The sequence below is a fragment of the Rhineura floridana genome, chromosome 6 (genome assembly GCF_030035675.1).
Source record: "Rhineura floridana isolate rRhiFlo1 chromosome 6, rRhiFlo1.hap2, whole genome shotgun sequence".
Taxonomy (NCBI): Eukaryota; Metazoa; Chordata; class Lepidosauria; order Squamata; family Rhineuridae; genus Rhineura; species Rhineura floridana.
In genome coordinates this window covers 89,905,525-89,926,805 of record NC_084485.1, presented here as the reverse complement: position 1 = coordinate 89,926,805, position 21,281 = coordinate 89,905,525, and the positions used below count along the sequence as shown (strand labels likewise).

The following is a 21,281-nucleotide window of genomic DNA, read 5'->3' as shown; positions in this document are numbered from 1 at the left end:
GATTAATTAAATCTTCAGTTGCTGTGTTCATGCATAATGCTAAAGTGTGGTTTAGCACTATATCAATGAAGGAGCCTGAGCAAAGCCGCGGGCTTTCATTTTCCCACCTCCTCTCTCTTCCTTCCACGCAGCTGAAGTTTTGTTTTGCTTTCCACATATCCTGGCTTGTTAGGCTGTACCAAACAGAAATTGTGATTAAAACAAACACTGGTTAGTTTCAAAACAAGCCACATTCAAACCACAAGCTCTAGTTCGTAAAACATGACAAGCCAAGAAGAGCGGGAAGTAAAAATAAATGTTAGTAAAGTCATTATCTTTGTTAGGGAGGAGGGATCATGTGAGCCCAAAGCTTCACTTGGACTCCTTTCTGTTCATGCATGCAGCGGTAAAGCATGGTCTACCTTTACATACAAACCAGAGCTACTGTGTAGAATCTGAGCTAGGAGCCAAATCCTGAAAGAACCTATATCTTAGGAGACAGATCCTAGGAGAAGGAAGCGTATAGAAAGCTAGTTTTCAACACCACCCTAGCAGGAAAGCTTCAGGGGACACTGTAAACAAGGCTAAATTCCAGTCAGAGAGAAGGGGGAAAAGGAAACTCCACCAATACATACAGGGAGAGAGTCAGCTCAGTCCTTGCTAAAAAGGGCAGCTTCAGCCTTCCTGAAACACAACCACAAGCTCTGTTCCCCTAGGTTAAAGAAAGGTCAGGCTGTTCTAGGTGGGAAAACAACAAACAAAAAAGACTTGCCTGGAAGGCGCAGCCCCTTGATTAGATTAAAAGCAGCCAAAAGCTTAAACAGCCCCGCCCCTCGCTCAGGAAGGAAGCCTGAGAGAATACTAAAGAGTTAAGCCCCAGCTGATAGCCATCAGCCTCAAGTAACACATCATTGGCTGTCAGCAGTAGCTGGGAGGAACCAGCCACACATATAAAGTCAGAGCACCCTAGCGAGGGAGCCTGCTCCACGAGCTAGAGGGAGCCCCAGCTGACAAAGCGTCAAGACGAGTTAAGCAGCAGAGCGAGTTCGGCAGCAGGGCGAGGAGGCCAGGGCCCCCCACTCTGCCCGTCTGTTCCCTGACCTCAACTAAACCGCAGTCTCCAACCCATTGACGTAATAAACCTTAAACAAAACTATGCAGGTAAGAAGCCAGCAGGGGTGTGGGGGCTTTCCAGTGTTTTGCACCGCCTGCAGCATGTACGACTATCTGCCTGTTGGACAGAAGTTGTGGGTGTGCTCTCGGTGCAATGAGCTCCTGGCTCTCCGGGAATGACTTCATTTCCTTGAGGCCAAGGTGGTGGACCTGGAAAAGCTGAGAGAGGCAGAGAGGTGTGTGGAGGAGGCCTTCAGGGACGTTATAGCTGTGTCCCACTCCAACGATGATAGCTTTCCTGCTATCATGGAGAACGATGGTCTCGGGGAAGGAGAGCATCCAGCTGAGGAAGAGGGAAACGATCCCTTAGAAGGGACCCATTCCTTGGAGGATGAGCAGCTATCCTCTTGTGCCGAGGATATATCTCCAGGGGGTGGAGGGATCCTTGTAGTGGGTGATTCGATCATTAGAAACATAGACAGTGGGGTGTGTGATGGGCGTGTAGACCGCAAGGTGTTTTGCCTGCCTGGTGCGAAGGTTGAGGATATCGCCCGTCATTTAGATAGTTTGGTAGACAGTGCTGGGAAGGAGTCAGTGGTCGTGGTGCACGTTGGCACCAACGACATGGGGAAATGCAGCCGTGAGGTCCTGGAAGCAAAATTTAGGTTGCTAGGTAGGATGCTGAAAGCCAGGACCTCCAAGGTGGCTTTCTCTGAAATGCTACTGGTTCCACGCGCAGGACCAGCCAGACAGGCCCAGCTTTGCAGTCTCAATGCATGGATGAGATGATGGTGTCGGGTTGAAGGGTTTGGATTTGTTAGGCACTGGGGAACATTTTGGGACAAGCCGGGCCTGTACAAAAGGGGCGGGCTCCACTTGAACCAGAATGGAACCAGACTGCTGGCACTTAAAATTAAAAAGGTGGCAGAGCAGCTTTTAAACTGACTGAGGGGGGAAACCCGACAGGAGCTGAGAAAGGTCCGGTTCAGAATAAACCTCCCCCCTGGGATAAAAACCAAAGAAATGATGAAATTTTAAAAGGGGTAGGTCTAAAAGTAGGTATTGTGAGAGCAGGGGCACAGGATATAAATTCAGAAGAGCAAAATTACCACAGGCCAACCCACAAGTGCCAAAGACACTTGAAGAGAGACACTGCTTACAAGTGCCTGTACGCTAATGCTAGGAGCCTGCGAACCAAGATGGGAGAACTGGAGTGCTTGGTCTTAGAGGAGAGCATTGATATAGTGAGCATAACGGAGACCTGGTGGAATGGAGAAAACCAGTGGGATACGGTTATCCCTGGATATAAACTATATCGGAAGGACAGGGAAGGACGTATTGGTGGCGGAGTCGCTCTATACGTGAAAGAAGGCATTGAATCCAGCAAGCTCGAAACCCCAAAAGAGGCAGACTCCTCCACAGAATCGTTGTGGGTGGTGATACCATGCCCCAGGAGGGACTTAATACTGGGAACGATCTATCGTCCCCCTGATCAAAATGCTCAGGGAGACCTTGAGATGAGATATGAAATTGAGGAAGCATCCAAACTAGGAAATGTGGTAGTAATGGGTGACTTCAACTACCCGGACATAGACTGGCTGCATATGTGTTCCAGTCATGACAAAGAAGCAAAGTTTCTAGATATTCTAAATGACTATTCCCTAGACCAGTTGGTCATGGAACCGACCAGAGGGACGGCAACCCTGGACTTAATCCTCAGTGGGGACCGGGACCTGGTGTGAGATGTAAGTGTTGTTGAACCGATTGGGAGCAGTGACCACAGTGCTATTAAATTAAACATACATGTAACTGGCCAATTGCCAAGAAAATCCAACACGGTCACATTTGACTTCAAAAGAGGAAACTTCACAAAAATGAGGGGATTGGTAAAAAGAAAGCTGAAAAACAAAGTCCAGAGGGTCATATCTCTCGAAAATGCTTGGAAGTTGTTTAAAAACACTATATTAGAAGCTCAACTGGAGTGCATACCGCAGATCAGAAAAGGTACCGCCAGGGCCAAGAAGATGCCAGCATGGTTAACGAGCAAAGTCAAGAAAGCTCTTAGAGGCAAAAAGTCTTCCTTCAAAAAATGGAAGTCTTGTCCGAATGAAGAATAAAAAAGAACACAGACTCTGGCAAAAGAAATGCAAGAAGACAATAAGGGATGCTAAAAAAAGAATCTGAGGAGCACATTGCTAAGAACATAAAAACCAACAACAAAAAATTCTATAAATACATTCAAAGCAGGAGACCATCTAGGGAGACGATTGGACCCTTGGATGATAAGGGAGTCAAAGGTGTACTAAAGAACGATCAGGAGATTGCAGAGAAGCTAAATGAATTCTTTGCATCTGTCTTCACAGTGGAAGATATAGGGCAGATCGCTGAACCTGAACTAACATTTGCAGGAAGGGATTCTGAGGAACTGAGACAAATAGTGGTAACGAGAGAGGAAGTTCTAGGCTTAATGGACAATATAAAAACTGACAAATCACCGGGCCCGGATGGCATCCACCCGAGAGTTCTCAAAGAACTCAAATGTGAAATTGCTGATCTGCTAACTAAAATATGTAACTTGTCCCTCGGGTCCTCCTCCGTGCCTGAGGACTGGAAAGTGGCAAATGTAACGCCAATCTTCAAAAAGGGATCCAGAGGGGATCCCGGAAATTACAGGCCAGTAAGCTTAACTTCTGTCCCTGGAAAACTGGTAGAAAGTATAATTAAAGCTAGATTAACTAAGCACATAGAAGAACAAGCCTTGCTGAAGCAGAGCCAGCATGGCTTCTGCAAGGGAAAGTCCTGTCTCAGTAACCTATTAGAATTCTTTGAGAGTGTCAACAAGCATATAGATAGAGGTGATCCAGTGGACATAGTGTACTTAGACTTTCAAAAAGCGTTTGACAAGGTACCTCACCAAAGGCTTCTGAGGAAGCTTAGCAGTCATGGAATAAGAGGAGAGGTCCTCTTGTGGATAAGGAATTGGTTAAGAAGCAGAAAGCAGAGAGTAGGAATCAACGGACAGTTCTCCCAATGGAGGGCTGTAGAAAGTGGAGTCCCTCAAGGATCGGTATTGGGACCTGTACTTTTCAACTTGTTCATTAATGACCTAGAATTAGGAGTGAGCAGTGAAGTGGCCAAGTTTGCTGACGACACTAAATTGTTCAGGGTTGTTAAAACAAAAAGGGATTGCGAAGAGCTCCAAAAAGACCTCTCCAAACTGAGTGAATGGGCGGAAAAATGGCAAATGCAATTCAATATAAACAAGTGTAAAATTATGCATATTGGAGCAAAAAATCTGAATTTCACATATACGCTCATGGGGTCTGAACTGGCGGTGACCGACCAGGAGAGAGACCTCGGGGTTGTAGTGGACAGCACGATGAAAATGTCGACCCAGTGTGCGGCAGCTGTGAAAAAGGCAAATTCCATGCTAGCAATAATTAGGAAAGGTATTGAAAATAAAACAGCCGATATCATAATGCCGTTGTATAAATCTATGGTGCGGCCGCATTTGGAATACCGTGTACAGTTCTGGTCGCCTCATCTCAAAAAGGATATTATAGAGTTGGAAAAGGTTCAGAAGAGGGCAACCAGAATGATCAAGGGGATGGAGCGACTCCCTTACGAGGAAAGGTTGCAGCATTTGGGGCTTTTTAGTTTAGAGAAAAGGCGGGTCAGAGGAGACATGATAGAAGTGTATAAAATTATGCATGGCATTGAGAAAGTGGATAGAGAAAAGTTCTTCTCCCTCTCTCATAATACTAGAACTCGTGGACATTCAAAGAAGCTGAATGTTGGAAGATTCAGGACAGACAAAAGGAAGTACTTCTTTACTCAGCGCATAGTTAAACTATGGAATTTGCTCCCACAAGATGCAGTAATGGCCACCAGCTTGGATGGCTTTAAAAGAAGATTAGACAAATTCATGGAGGACAGGGCTATCAATGGCTACTAGCCATGATGGCTGTGCTCTGCCATCCTAGTCGGAGGCAGCATGCTTCTGAAAACCAGTTTCCGGAAGCCTCAGGAGGGGAGAGTGTTCTTGCACTCGGGTCCTGCTTGCGGGCTTCCCCCAGGCACCTGGTTGACCACTGTGAGAACAGGATGCTGGACTAGATGGGCCACTGGCCTGATCCAGCAGGCTGTTTTTATGTTCTTATGTTCCTGACTGGTTCCTGGTATCTCCCAAAGAAGTCGTTTCTCTGATTGCAAGGTTGAAGGCGGGTAAGGCTCCCGGACCTGATAATATCCCTCCAGAAATGTTCAAGCGAAACATCGAGTGGTGGGCTCCTATCCTAGCAGCACTTTTCACGATTATTGATTGTACAGCCAAAATTCCTGAAGACTGGGGTCTAGCCATTTTAATACCAATCTACATAAGGAGGTCTCAGATCTGACCCAGCCAATTACAGGCCAATCAGTTTGCTGAATATAGTCAGCAAATTATATGCTTCTCATCTGCTTGATAAATTAGAAAGCTGGCTGGCCCAGGACAAAATTCTGGCTGATGAACATGCTGGGTTCAGAGGGGAACGCTCCACTATGGATCACATATTAGTCCTACAGCATCTTGCAGAGAAATACTCAGCCAAAAAGAGGGGATCCCTATATATGGCTTTTATTGATTTTAAAAGTGCTTTTGATCTTATACTCAGAGCTAATCTCTGGGAAAAGTTTGAGTCATCTAACATTGATAGGTGCCTTTTAACTCTGATACGCTCTCTGTATGAGAATACCAAATTTCGTATCAGATGTAATAATATAGGTCATTTGACCAAGCCAATCCCTATCCAGGAGGGTGTTAAGCAGGGCTGTGTCTTAGCCCCTACTTTATTCAATTTTTATGTAAACTCACTGGTTACTTCTCTGGTGCAGATTCCATTACACCCTCCGACTCTCACCAGTAAACCGTTATCCATATTACTTTATGCAGACGATGCAGTGTTGTTATCGCTGACAAGCCATCGGTCTGCGCCGACTACTTTGAGCGTTGGCGGATCACTGTTCCAAAGACCGACTAATTAACGTTGACAAGACAAAAGTGCTTGTGTTTAACAAAAAAAGGCGAGACACGTTTGGCATCTCAGTGATCTCCCAGTTGAGCAGGTATCTTCATACCGATACCTGGGAGTGACCTTTCATGCTTTGGGAGCATGGCATCTTCATGCAAAGAATGCCATTACCAACGCTAGGAGGAATTCGAAGGCTCTTTTGTCATTCTTTTATACTAAGGGAGGACAATGTATTCCCTCTGCCATTCAAGTCTTTGTAGCTAAGGTCATTTCACAAATGCTTTATGGCTCTCAGGTGTTGGTTTTCTCGAAATCTGTCTCTTTTGAATCTATACAAACTAAATTCTTGAGGTCTATTTTTGGGATACCCCCATGTGTCTCTAATTATACTCTAAGACTGGAAGCTGGCCTGCCCACTATCGAAACCCGCATTTGGAAGCTCAAAGCAAAGTTCTGGTTAAATTTGCAGTTTCACCCTGTGGGTATGGCCCCTCTAGTTCTTCTCGACACATATCAATCTACCTGGCATAAGCTATTGATTAGGAAATTTGCAATTCTTGGCTTTTCACTCCCCACCATCTCCACACTAGGGTTCTCCAAAGCATGGTCAGCTATTTCTCAACGTATAATGGATATATGTAAGGATATCAGGAAGCTTCCCAACGCCGGATATAGAAAAGTATTTACAATGGCGAGATTTGGTGTACTCCCATCAACTTTCTTCGATGGCAGATATCGCGGAATTCCACGTGCAGAGTGGTTGTGTCTGTGCGGGATGGGAGTAGTTGAGACAATATCTCATGTGCTTTTATCCTGCTCTTATTATCATGACATTCGCACTACCAATATAACTCCTATTATTTAATGGATTCCAGGCCGGGATTCCGCTTTTTACACCAGTTCTCTGCTATTGGACCATTATCCTAAAATCACATATACTGTTGCAAGGTTCTGTATTATGGCCACTACCATTCGCAGAATGTTGTTTGCTCAAACGTCTATTTAGTCTTGGCTTTGCTAACTCTGGCATGATTTTAAATAGTTTTAATTGATGTTTGATGTTTTGTATTGGTCATCGACTGTAATAATAAAAATTCATTCATTCATTCATTCATACGTTCAATGGATGGTAGCAAACTTCTTAAGGATAAAGAGTCTATTGCACTGCGTTGGAAACAGCATTACCACGACCTCCTTAATTGTAACTCTATCGTGATTGATGAGGTCTTCTTGCAAATTCCACAACAACAAACTAGAGACAAGCTTGCGGTATCCCCTAATTTGGATGAAGTCAGTAAAGCCATCAATCAAATGAAGAACAACAAAGCTAGTGGACCTGATGGGATTCCTGCTGAAGTCTTTAAAGAAGGTGGGCCTGAACTTACACAACAACTTCATAAGCTCATTGAAAAAATGTGGATGAGCGAGGAGATCCCGGAACACTTTAGGGATGCTATAATTATCACCTTTTTAAAGAAGGGTGATAGCACAGATTCCGGCAACTATCAAGGTATCTCTCTTCTTGTTACCGCAGGTAAAATGCTTGCAAGGATCCTCGCAAATCACCTCCTGCCGATCTCAGAGAATGTCCTCCCTGAATCCCAAAATGGTTTCCGCCCTTCCAGGGGGACAGTGGACATGATCTTCACTACACGACAGCTTCAAGAAAAATACCAGGAGCAGAATCGACCTTTATATATGGCATTTATTGATCTGACTAAGGCCTTTGACACTGTGAATCGAACTGCTCTCTGGACCATCCTTCTGAAAATTGGATGCCCTGATAAATTTGTGAATATTTTGCGACTCCTTCATGACAACATGACAGCAACAATTTTGGATAACAATGGCTTTCAGAGCGATCCATTCAGAGTTGGATCAGGCATAAAATAGGGATGCGTCATTGCTCCGACCTTATTTGCTATCTTCATCACTAAGATTATGTATACCTTATTGAGGGGAAACTTCCCACTGGTGTGGAAATCATATATCGAACAGATGGAAAGCTTTTTAATCTCAGTAGGCTGAAAGCAAAAAGTAAGGTAATGTCAACCTCTGTCATAGAACTTAAGTATGCTGATGATAATGTAGTCTCTGCACATTCAGAGAAAGATCTTCAAACTATCCTAAATGTCTTGGTAGAAGCATATGGAAAGCTTGGGCTCTCGCTTAATATTAAAAAAACCAAAGTGCTTCTTCAAGAGGTGCAAACTAGTCCCTCTGTAGCACCATCAATCCAGCTTAATAGTGTGACGTTGGAGAATGTTGATCACTTCCCCTATCTCAGCAGCCATCTTTCTGTAAAAGCTGACATCGATGTTGAAATTAAACATAGTGTGAGCTCTGTGAGTGCCACATTCTCCCGAATGAAGCGTAGAGTGTTTGAGGATTGGGATATCGGCAGGGAGACCAAAATGCTTATTTACAAAGCCATTGTACTACCGACCTTACTGTATGCCTGTGAAACATGGACCATTTATAAACGCCACTCCCAACTTCTTGAAAGATTCCACCAACGCTGTCTCTGGAAAATTCTGCAAATTACTTGGGAAGACAGAAGGTCTAACGTTAGCGTTTTGAAAGAAGCAAAGACTACAAATGTTGAAACAATGATCCTTCAACATCAGCTTCGCTGGACAGGCTATGTTGTTTGAATGTCTAATCACCGTCTTCCAAAGCAGCTACTTTACTCCCTACTTAAGGATGGAAAACAGAACATTGGTGGACAGCAAAAGAGGTTTAAAGATGTTCTTAAAGAGAATCTAAAAAAATGTAACATGAACATTGAGAACTGGGAAGTCTTGGCCATTATCAAAGGTGCTGTGGACTTTGAAGAAACACGAATACAGGGCGAATGGGACAAACGAGCTAAACGGAAGGCACGTCAAGCAAATCCTCATCGCGACCATCTTCCATCTGGAAACCTATGTCCTCACTGTGGGAGGCTGTGTCGATCCAGAATTAGCCTCCACAGTCACTTACGGACCCACTGTTAAAGACCTTGTCTTGGAAGACAATCTTACTCGGCCACGAGTGATCGCCAATGAAAGGTCTGGTGTGGGTGTGGCCCCCTGATCAGGCAAGCCCAGCAGCTGTGAGTCTGGGTTTTAGAACACTGACAGTTGGTTCTTATGGAGCATGCCCAAGCTTATAATTGAGTTTAATGCTAATTTTTAAAAATTAACTAAAAATCTGCCAGGCATTTTTTTTTAAGTTTTAAACTGCAGAAGATGAAGGTCAGAGTATGGGGCAAGGTCAGTAATAGGATTACAGGTACTTTATGAACATGGCTGATGTTTTATTAATTTCAAGAAATTATGAGAACTCTTGACAGAAAAAAGTCCAAAAGGGCTCTGGGTTTTCTCTCTTTTTACACTTTGAACTCTCAATTCTCTCTGACTGTTTTGTGTATCACCATTAAAATTGAGAGGGTTGTTAAGCAAGTGTTTCTGAGTTCAGGACTATAAGTTTTGTAAGGTTTTGTTTTGAAATGAGCTTATGGGAAGCATCAGAATGGCAAGGAGGTATTTCCAATTTTAACATTGCGGAATGCGAAAAATCCATGCCATGTATACTATATACAACCACTCTTGTGGCTGTATAATTTTGTGAAAAAAATGGATTAGATAATGTATTCATTGTGCCCATCAGATTTATCAGAAACTGCTGACCACTACCTCTTGTGGTGAGCTGATTAACTGCAGCTACTAAACAGAATAATTTTGCAGATCTGCCCCGACCCTACATACCCAGATTGTCCATTGACTCTTTCTAGGCAGGAAGGCACATATAAGGGCTTCCTTTTCAAACTGAGCCTTACACAAGCAAACAATCTATTTTTCCTTGATTTTTAATCTTGCTTTTTGGTCACAATCTCTGGTGTGTTCTCTGATTCTGATTACTCTGGGGTTTGACTCCTGGCTTGTTTTCTGACCTTGTGTCTTAGTTGCCCTTGAATCCTAATTGTCCTTGGACCTGGCCTCCAGTTTCCAGCTCCTAATTCTTTCTAGACTGTGGCCACGATCCAGCCCTCATACTTCCATATTTTTGCTTGGGAGTACAAATGTGCCACTTCCCTGTGGGTGCATCATGAATGATCGGCCTTTCTCTGAACCTTGAAGCATTGGAGATGAGCTGGGATTATTAGAAAAACAGGAAAATTTCTGATACTGAATCAGACCATTGGTCCATGTAGCTTACATTTATTATACTTACGGGCAACAGCTTTCCAGAGTTTCACACTGAGGTCTTCACAGGCTGTATCTGAGGATACCAGGGATTAAACCTGGGGTCTCTTGCTTGCAATATAGGTGTTTCCCAATTCTAGGATTGGAAGGAAGGCTGAACAATGCACCCATCCTGTTTAGACTATACAATGACCATGAATACAAGTATGGCAGTGGAATGTAAGGAGCTTAAATTAAGAGATCTAAATAAGCTTGCTGTTGTTATGTGCCTTCAGGTCGATTACGACTTATGGCGACCCTATGAATCAGTGACCTCCAAGAGCATCTGTCATGAACCACCCTGTTCAGGTCTGTGGCTTCCTTTATGGAATCAATCCATCTCTTGTTTATTTATTTATTTATTATTTGATTTATATCCTGCCCTTCCTCACAGCAGGAGCCCAGGGTGGCAAACAGAAGCGCTAAAAACACTTTAAAACACCATAAAAACAGACTTTAAAATACATTAAAACAAAGTTAAAAACATTTTTTAAAAAAAGCTTTAAAAACATCTTTGAAAAAAGGGTTAAAATCTTATTAAAAAATATTAACAAGCAATTCTAACACAGATGCAGACTTGGATAGGTCTCAATTTAAATGGCTTGTTGAAAGAGGAAAGTCTTCAAAAGGCGCCGAAATGATAGCAGAGATGTTTGGCCTTCCTCTTTTTCTACTCCCTTCTGTTTTTTCCAGCATTATTGTCTTTTCTAGTGAATCATGTCTTCTCAGTACCTCAGTTTCATCATTTTAGCTTCTAGTGACAGTTCTGGTTTAATTTCTTCTAACACCCAATTATTTGTCTTTTTCACAGTCCATGGTATGCGCAAAGCTCTCCTCCAACACCACATTTCAAATGAGTTTATTTTTCTCTTACCCGTTTTTTTCACTGTCCAACTCTCACATCCATACACAGAGATTGGGAAAACCATGGTCTGAATGATCCTGACTTTAGTGTTCAGTGATACATCTTTGCATTTGAGGACCTTTTCTAGTTCTCTCATAGCTGCCCCCCGCCAGTCCTAGCCTTCTTCTGATTTCTTTACTATTGTCTCCATTTTGGTTAATGATTCTGCTGAGGTATTGATAATCCTTGACAAGTTCAATGTCCACATAGTCAACTCTATAGTTACATAAATCTTCTGTTGTCATTACTTTAGTCTGTTTGACGTTCAGCTGTAGTCCTGCTTTTGTGCTTTCCTCTTGAACTTTCATCAGCATTCATTTCAAATCATTACTGGTTTCTGCTAGTACTATGGTATCATCTGCATATCTTACATTATTGATATTTCTCCTAGTTTTCACACCTCCTCCATCTTGTTCCAATCCTGCTTTCCGCATGATATGTTCTGCGTACAGATTAAACAGATAGGGTGATAAAATACACCCCTGCCTCACACCCTTTCCTGCCTCACACCCTTTCCGATTGGGAACCATTCGGTTTCTCCATATTCTGTCCTTACAGTAGCCTCTTGTCCATGGTACAGGTTGCGCATCAGGACAATCAGATGCTGTGGCACCCCCATTTCTTTTAAAGCATTCCATAGTTAAAGCATTCCATACACGGCTTGGACCCTCTCTATTTGTCTGGGCGTATATCTTCCTATGAACCCTCCCGGCCCTTGAGGTCCTCCGCTGATCCTTCTCTTGTGATTCCCCCAACCTCTCAAGTACATCTAATGGGAACCAGAACTAAGGCCTTTTCTGTTATTGCTCCCAGACTTTGGAATTCTTTACCGATAGAGGTGCGGTTATCTCCTTCTCTTGTTATATTCCGTCGCCAGGTCAAGACGTTCCTTTTTCGTCAAGCATTTAATTTGAGCATTGTATAGGGTGTTTTTATTGCTTGACAGGCTCTTGCTGCTGATATGCTTAGTTAATATTGTTTTTATTATGCTAATTTTAATCTTTATATGGGATGGTTCTTTGCTTTTTGTTCGCCGCTCTGAGTCCTCGGAGATAGAGCGGGTTATAAATGTTTTAAATAAATAAATAAATAAATAGTTTTTCCTGATCTACACAGTCAAAGGCTTTGCTGTAATCTATAAAGCACAGGGTGATTTTCTTCTGAAATTCCTTACTCTGTTCCATTATCCAACTTATGTTTGCGATATGATCTCTGGTGCCTTTTCCCTTTCTAAATGCAGCTTGGACGTCTGGCATTTCTCACTGCATATATGGTAAGAACCTTTGTTGTAGAATCTTGAGCATTAGTTTACTTGCATGGGATATTAAGGCAATCATTCCATAAATACTGCATTCCTTGGGATCCCCTTTCTTTGGAATTGGGATATATATTGAACGCTTCCAGTCTGTGGGCCGTTGTTTAGTTTTCCATATTTCTTGACAAATTTTAGTCAAAATTTGGACAGATTCAGTCTCAGTAGCTTGTAGCAATTCTAATGGTATGTCATCTATTCCTGGTGCTTTGTTTCTTCCAAGTATTTTAAGAGCAGCTTTTACCTTACATTCTAAAATTTCTGGTTTTTCATCATGTGGTTCCTCTGAATGAATCTGTAATCCTTGCATCTCTTTTACAGAGTTCTTCAGTGTATTGATTCAATCTTCCTTTTATTTTATCTCGATCAGTCAGTGTGTTCTTCAGAGCTTGGAAAAGTTACTTTTTTGAACTACAACTCCCATCAGCCCAATCCAGTGGCCATGCTGGATGGGGCTTATGGGAGCTGTAGTTTTAAAAAGTAGCTTTTCCAAGCTCTCCTGTTGATTATTCAACATCCCTACTCTTGGTTTAAATTTTTATTTAATTTCTCTAATCTTTTGGAATAGGGCTCTTGTTCTTCCCTTTTTGTTCTCTTTTATTTCCATACAATACCAATTGTAATAGTTCTCTTTGTCCCTAAGTACCAGTCGCTGTATTGTTGCATTTAGGGTTCTGACTGTGTTTCTATCTCCTTTTGCTTTTGCTTTTTTTCTCTCTTTAATAATTTTAAGATAATTTTCAGTCATCCATTGAGGTCTTTCTCTCTTTTTAGCTAGAGGTATTGTCTTTTTGCATTCTTCCCTGATAATGTCTCTGACTTCACTCCATAGTTCTTCTGGATTTGAGGTTGAAAGCCTCAAATCTGTTCCTTATTTGATCTTTATATTCTTCTGGGATGTTATTTAAATTATATTTTGGCATTATGATTGCTTGGTTGTTGTTCTTTAGCTTTACTCTAATTTTCGATACGACCAGTTCATGATCTGTACCACAGTCTGCTCCTGGTCTTGTTTTCGCAGGACGTATGGAACTTCTCCATCTTCTGTTACCCATTATACAATCAGTTTGATTCCTATATTGACCATCTGGTGATGTCTATGTGTACAGTTGTGTTTTCGGTTTCTCCAAAAAATTGTTTGCAAGCAGGGCTGGCATAACACGGTAAGCAAGGTAAGCATGGCAGGAGGGCACAATGCTTGAGGGGCGCAAGAGGCAACCCTAAGCAGGCAGGTGCCCCCGGATGCTGTTATTCCCAACTGCAGCAGCGAGGAGGAGAGGAGAGGTGGTCCTTTGCACCCCCTGCCTGCCTCCTTGAAAGCAGCAAAGCACAGAAGCGACCCCCCCGAGCCATCAGTCACGACGACTGCCCTCTGGGTGGTGGACCTCGGCCTTATTTTCCCATGGGGCGGCAGTGCTCATGATGCCGGCCCCTTCGCCTTTACCATGGCTGAGGCTCTGTGGCTGGCCTGTCTCCATTCCCAGGCCCGAGATGAGTGCTTCCCTATGCGGACTTGGCCGAGGTGCGAGGAAGCGGGCCTCTCTTCGGCGCCAACCGAAAGCCCGTTGAGCAGGGCTGGCCTAGGTGGCTGCTTTGGTGCTCCATGATGACAAGGCAGCGATTTGATAGTTCCTTACATTATTTGTGTATGTTTTACTGCCGGGGAGTGGGAGGGGTTCCACCCCCCTGTGACAGAATAACCTGGTTGGTCTTGGAGAGTCTGCAGTCGCTGGCAGGTCCCTCCTGGGTCTGACCAAAGCCCCAACCAGGGTCGCACTCATCAGCCCTCCGAGGCTGGCTGGAACCTCTCAGGTCCCTTCTCGCATTACTCAGACAGCTGCCATGTCTCCCCCCTCCATCAGCCCCTGGATGGCCTTTGGGTGTTCTGGCTTCCCTAGAATCGAAGGGGAGGATAGATACTCCTTGGGTAAGAGTGGGGGGAGGGGGAGGTCAATTGCACTTCTCATGCCCCCCTTTAACCTTCAGGAGTTCTCTAGTTTGAAATGAATGGGATCAATTAATTCATGCCCAGGTGGCACGTATAGAGGTGGCAGCCAGAGAGAGCCACTCTCCTCTTGGCAACCAAGGGTGCTGGATGCTTGGGGCCCTCATGAAGCACCTTCTGTGAGTGATCAAAGTTGGTCCTACAGAGATGCAGGACCCAGGCCAGAGAGAAATGCCAGGTCATGGATGGATGCATTTATTATCACATTTATATCCCACTTTTCTTCCATGGAGCTCAAAGTGGTGCACAAACATGGTTCTTCCCCTCCCCATTTTGTCCTCACAAAAACCCTGTGAGGTAGATTAGGCTGAGAGGCAATGACTGGCTCAAGGTCACCCAGTGAGCTTCATGGCCAAGCAGAGATTTGAACCCTGGTGTCCCAGGTCCCAGTCTGACATTGTTTACACCACACTGGCTCATCCCATGCAGTTATTTGTGGCAGAAAATGTACCCAGAACCCAGTGTTCTAATTAAGGGAAAGTGGGGTGGACCTGAGGGATTTTTTTGCCAGGGCTGTTGCGTGCCAAGATCAGGGGACATCAACCAGCCGAGTGGTTGCTGGGTGGCCAAACTCCTCCCTTGCAAAGCTGGCAGGCCAGATAAAGAGAGAGAGATTGCAAATGTATGCTTAGTTATTTGCACAATTTATGTCCTGCAGCATTCTCAGAGCATTCACAGATGAGTAAGAAACAAAAAGTAAAATTTAAAATACTATAAAAATAAAGCAACCCAAACAGCCACAACTGTTTTCAACAGCAGCAGCGCCATGTAAAGCCAGTGTGGTGCAATGATTACAGTGGTTGGACTAGGACCTGGGAGACCCGGGTCTGAATCCCCACTCAGCCATGAAGCTCATTGGGTGAACTTGGCCAGTCACTGCCTCTCAGTCTAACCTACCTCACAGGGTTGTTGTGAGGATAGCATGGGAAGGGGAGAAACGTACACCTTGAGCCCTTTGGAGGGAAGGTGGGACATACAGGTAAGAAATAAAATAAATAAACCTTAAACGCATTGCAGTAACCAAGCCACAAAGTTACCAGGGTAGGGATAGCTCTGGCTAGGCTATCTCTGTCCAGGAGGGGTTGCAATTTGTGCGCTGGCCTTGACTGATAGGAGACCCTTTGTGCCACCAAGGCTGCCTGAGCCTCAAGAGGTAAGGAGTATTCTCAGGCTGGCCGCCTTATCCTTTAAGCCCTTGTCACTGAGATAGCACTTTGAAAGGGGCTCCTGAAGACCCAACAATCAGCCAATGGGCAGGTCCTGCTGAGCCCCTTCCAAGCACTGTGCAAGATAGCTCTTTGGAAAGGGCTCCTTACTGCAGTCAGCTGGTGGCTGGCTCATGCAAAGGCGCAGCACTTTGCAGGCCAGCAGACTGGCATTGCCTGCAAACCCCCTTTGGGCCGAACGTCTTTTACCTGCCACACATCTGACAATGCATCATATATGATGTGGCTGGTGCAGGGCAGCAGGCATGGACGGCCAAAACAGCCTCACTGGACAGCCTAATTAGGCCTGGGGGCCAGAGGGTCCTACCTCTGCTTTAAGGCTTGGAGTCCACAACTTGGGGCTTGTATTTTGCCTATTTGGGGAGGGGAGGGGGCATATCACTAGTTTTTCTTCTGTGAAATGGGTATTTTGTGATGCCCATGACAATTTCTTGTAATGTTAAATGTGTCCCTGGTCCCCAAGGTTGGAGACCCCTGCTTTAGGGAAAGTGCAATCCCTTCCAGAGCCTAATTTTGATCTGCCCTTTCATTGAGTACAGAGGGAATTCCAGATCCAGATCCTAATCAGACTAACTACAGTCCAAATCTCTCAGATTTAATGGAATGTACTTTCTAAAGCCTGCTCGCTGTTCATGGAAACAAAAGGGAAAAGGAGGGGTGGCTGCTATATAGGACTACTCAAAGGTAAGCCCCATTGCAATCCTATACACACTTACTTGAGAGTATGCCTCTTTGAGCACGGTGGGACTTGCTTTAGATTGCGCTGCAACTACACAATCCTATGCATGCTTATTGAGAAATCACTTTCCTAGGAGTAAGCTCCATTGAACACAGTGGGATTTACTTCTGAGTACTCCTACATAGGACTGGGTTGTTTGAGGGTCTAGGTGTGGATGTTGCTTCTCTTCCATTTGCTCAGTTAATTAAAGTACTTTAAAATTTAGCAGATTTTTGGCCTTATTACTAACCCAGTCTGGATCTACTTAATTGGTCAGTTAAACTAATTTGGTTGCTCAGAAACCACTGAAGCTTCACATTCATTTCAATAGGTGACAATCGAGTGTTTTTTGTAACTGTGAATGACTATGGTGCGACATCTGCGACAATGAGAGAGCAAAAGGGCCGACTTTCAACAATGTGTGGTTGTGTCTTTTGACTATTGAATTTTTAAGTTATTTGCATCATATACGAATTCAGACATCAAGTTTTTTTTTAAAATCTTTTGGTAAATACTCTTCTACAATGGAATTAAAAAAAGCTCTCTGGCTTGCAAAACAGAAAAAGGATGACAACAAAAAACGAAGCCATTGTATCAATTCTGTAATCCTTACAAAACTCTAAAATTCATTCAGACCAATCGTCTGTCATTCCCAAATATGAGTATTGCACTAAGAATTTTACTGACACTTCCAGTGAGTGTGGCAAGTGGCGAGAGATGTTTTTCTAGATTAAAAATAAAAATTATTTACAGTCAAGTATTTCACAAGATAGACTTGTAAACCTAGCTATGATCGCAATTGAAAATGATGTGTGTTCCCAATTAAACATTAGTGAACTAATTCATAAGTTCGCAAACATGAAAGCGTGTAAGGCTAAATTCGTGTAACTGTGTATCTTTTTGCTAAATAAAGGCAATACAAAAAGGTAGTTTTCTTTTTACTTTATTTATTTTACTATTCACACAAAATATTTTCCTACTTCATAATGATTTTCTTATTTGTCCTTATTTGCCTTGTTACATTTTTTTATAACATTTGAATTGAAAAATGAACAATTTTTTTTTATAAAAGGTAAGGGCGCCGATTTATAATTTGCAGGGGGGCACCGAACACGCCAGCACCTGCCCTGTTCGCAAGAAACAAATTATTGGCTTCAGAGTTCAATGAGTCTTTCTCCTGCTTCATTTCTATCTCCTAAGCCCCATTTCCCCACAATTCCTAGTTCTTCTCTGTTCCCTACTTTTGCATTCCAGTCCCCCATGATTATCATCATATCTTGTTTTGGTGTGTAATCAATTTCCTCCTGTACTTAAATTCTCTCAGATTGTTCTTCTGTGGTTGCTGTTGGAGCGTAGACTTGGATGATGGTTATGTTGATAGGTTTTCCATTTAATCTTATTGATATCGCTCGCTCAGACCTTGCTTTGTAGCTCCTAATTGCTTTTGATACATCACTTCTCACTATTAAAGCAACCCTGTTTCTTCTTAATTTCTCATTTCCTGCGTAAAATATTTTGTAGTTGCCTGATTGAAAATGCCCCATTCCCGTGCATTTTAATTCACTCACACCAATTTGTAATGTTGATACGTTCCATTTCTTGCTTGACAATTTCTAACTTTCCCTGGTTCATGCTTCTCACATTCCATGTTCCCATTGTGTGCATCGTACAACTCCGGACTCTCCTTTTGCATCTGTGCACATCAGCCTCTTTGCTTCCTTTTGGCTTTGACCCAGCTGCGTCATTAGTCACAGCACTACTCGTACTTGTCCTTTGTTCTTCCCCAGTAGCTCGGTGAGTGCCTTCTGACCTGGGAGTCTCATCTTCCAGCACTATCTCGTGTTGCATTTTGGATACTCTGATCATAGGGTTTTCGTGGTAAGAGATATTCAGAGGTGGTTTACCATTGCCTTCCTCTGAGTTTGGATGCATCTTAGTCTGGTGTCTCAGTTTTGACCATTCCGCCTTGGGTGCCTCTGCTAGGAGTCTAGCCTCTTGGTCTAGCCTCCTGATGGCATTGCTCTCAGCTTCTTCAACACTCTCAAACCCCCTCACCACGTTAAGGTGTGCATCCTAAAGGGGACTAAATAAGCTAAAGGAAACCAATCCTCCCAGTGTAACAAAACTGACAAGTCTTTAATTGTGTAACAGTTGCTGCCAAGGTGTCAGGAACGCCTTGGCTGCAGAAAAGCCAAACCAGCAAACTCCTCCCACCTTTTTCTGCAGGCTTGGGTGGTCTAAGGCACCTGCTAGGCCACATAGTGATAGACCTAATTCACCACAATTTTTGGCTTGCTTGCTGTCGACACCCTATCTGATCTCTAGTTGATCTAGAATGGGGAAATGGCCTGAGTGGTTGATACAATTGTTCCTGACTGTACTTTCTCGTATCATGCAGGTAAACTACTTTTATTGCTTTGAAGAATACACATAGAACTACCTAGACTAATAGTGGCATTTTAGTATAAAAGTGCAACTCAGTCATTGCAGTTTATGGACATAAATTTTACTAGGTGTTTTCCCCCTGTTATGATATGCGCAATTATTTGGCATTACTTTTGTCTGGAATTTATTCTTGAACTTGATACCAGTACCATATTCCAGTATTTAGTATTTCAGCAGATATTTTGACTGAAGTTTGATTCTAAAGTTTTACCTTATTTTTATTTTATTGTATTGAGTCACTTGTACACTATTTATAGATTAATGTAATTAAGCAGAATATAAATTATTGAAATAAAGTAATAAATAAAATAAATTGATAGGTTTGATAATGTTGTCAATAGCTGGAAAGAGATGCAGAGTTCCCTTATGTTTTATATGTTGTACCATAGTGAAACAGAGTTTTAGAAATTAAAGTAAATTAGTGGAATATTACCTTCAGAACAATATTTTCATTAGACATTTTTGAGTGATTTCAGTTTTTGTCCTTAAATATATGGCCTGCTGAAATCCCTAATGAACAACAAACAAACTGAAACCTCCAGCCTATCCTAAAAGAAGTGGAGGGGTGCCTTTTTGAAGTATTTGCATTATAAAATTTAAACACGCTGTCCATTTACAGCTAACTAGTTGAATAAAAACTTTTTGCAGATGTCAATTTGTTTCTTACACTTGATTAAACTTTTGTTCTTGTTGTGCAAGTTAAGCCTGTATTCAAATTACCTCCAAGGAGTTTTTTTTCTGGGCTATTGTATGACTTGAAAGTCTGCTTCAATCCTTTTAATTCTACAAATCCTATTTTGTCACCTTCCTAAAGTGAAACATTCATGCATCTTGTACTTTAATTTCAGTTGAGTGCTATTAGTTATTACGTTATATTTTGAAAAACTACTAGAATAGATGGCAGCTTCACTGAGACCAATTAATGAATAGCCATTTATAATTCTAAATGCAATTCAAGTGGTATTTTAAGTTTTTTTTTTAATAACTGTTCAAAATATATAGTGCTTTCACAAAAGGTTACAGGAGATAACTCCATGTGAGATCATAACTTGTTCAACTGTTTAATGCCATTTGTACTATAATGTCAACATCATACATTTTTAAACACAAAATGGAGTAACTTTAATAAGATAACAAAAAAAATATTCTGTTGTACTTTGGCCGAAACTCTGCCCCATTAAAAAGACAACATTCAGATCATGGTTTTAGCACTTCCAATAATTCTGGATCAAAACAGAAACTTTACAAAACTTGCCAAAGTCTCTGCATGATTGCCTATTTATTCATTTGTTTAACACATTCTTATATTGCCCTTGAATTAACATTTTTAAAGCTTTTTATTGAGCTGCCTCTGCTGGCTGAGTGTAACCTAATAGGAACAATGAAATTTTAGCATTTCGCTAGCAGAGTCAGTTTTACCCTAATTTTAGCATATTGGTACAAGAGAAAGAACATTATCTTTATTGAGGTGGGGTAGGTTCATTACAATGAATGAACTCTTGAGTTTGGACACCAAAGTGCAATAATTTTTTATTTGTCTTGCACCCAGGGAGGGCCAGCTTTCTGCCAGTTGCAGACTCTCACTCTGAAGGCATCTGGCAACTTTCTCCTATCATTCAGTTCACTGCACAGGCTCTCACCCTGTGCAGGAACTACACATGCACCACCCGCCCTCCCCACCACCAGTCTCCTCTAGATTGGTTTAACAGAAAAATAATAAAACATTTTTTAAAAAAACGGTAATAGAAGGGGGGTACCTTCCTCGCCCTCAAGACTCCCTAAGGAACTCCCCAAGTGGTAACTCCCTTTGGCGTTGCCCTTTTGGTGGCAACCCCACCATCAGCAGACCTGCCGTCCAAGGGCAGCTGGGCTTTTATGCCTCCTGATCCAGCCAGCAGCTGATGCAAGAGGCTGCAAGATGAACTGCAGCCTCTCTCTGGAGCAAGGGTCAGGCAGGGGGTCCCAGTCCTTGCAGCACTTACCAGGGACCTCAGCTGTCTCAAAGGACAGCAACCCAAAGGAGCGAGCAGCAAGCACCCAGATGCTCAGATACTCACTCCCAGGACAGGTCTTCTTCAGTCCCCTAGCGCCGCAGCTATTCCCCAACTATATGTGCATTCCTCTGGGGTGTGCTTTCTTCTGTAAGTATGTCAGACTGCCAGACTGCCTTCTTGCCCAGTTCTCTTCCAACTAGAGCCTGAGTACCACAAAGAAAATTCTCTTCTGTCTGAGCTTTTGGGGAGGTCTTTTCTATTTCTGACTTAGTATAGTTGTTAGATTATATATCTCCATTTTCCAGAGCTTGGAAAAGTTACTTTTTTTAAAACTACAACTCCCATCA

General features: G+C 42.8%; 1 protein-coding gene across 2 annotated transcripts in view; it reads left to right on the top strand.

Annotated features, from left to right (window-relative positions):
- Window positions 1-21,281, top strand: part of BEND5 (BEN domain containing 5) — a 1,596,389-nt gene that overhangs the window by 42,058 nt on the left and 1,533,050 nt on the right. Inside the window, exon 3 of one of the 2 annotated variants that reach the window (XM_061632932.1) lies at window positions 10,567-10,639. The exons of the other annotated variant lie outside the window; for it this stretch is intronic. Coding sequence (XP_061488916.1) covers window positions 10,567-10,639 — 73 coding nt within the window. The remainder of the gene's footprint in view (window positions 1-10,566; window positions 10,640-21,281) is intronic. 2 annotated transcript variants of the gene reach the window in all.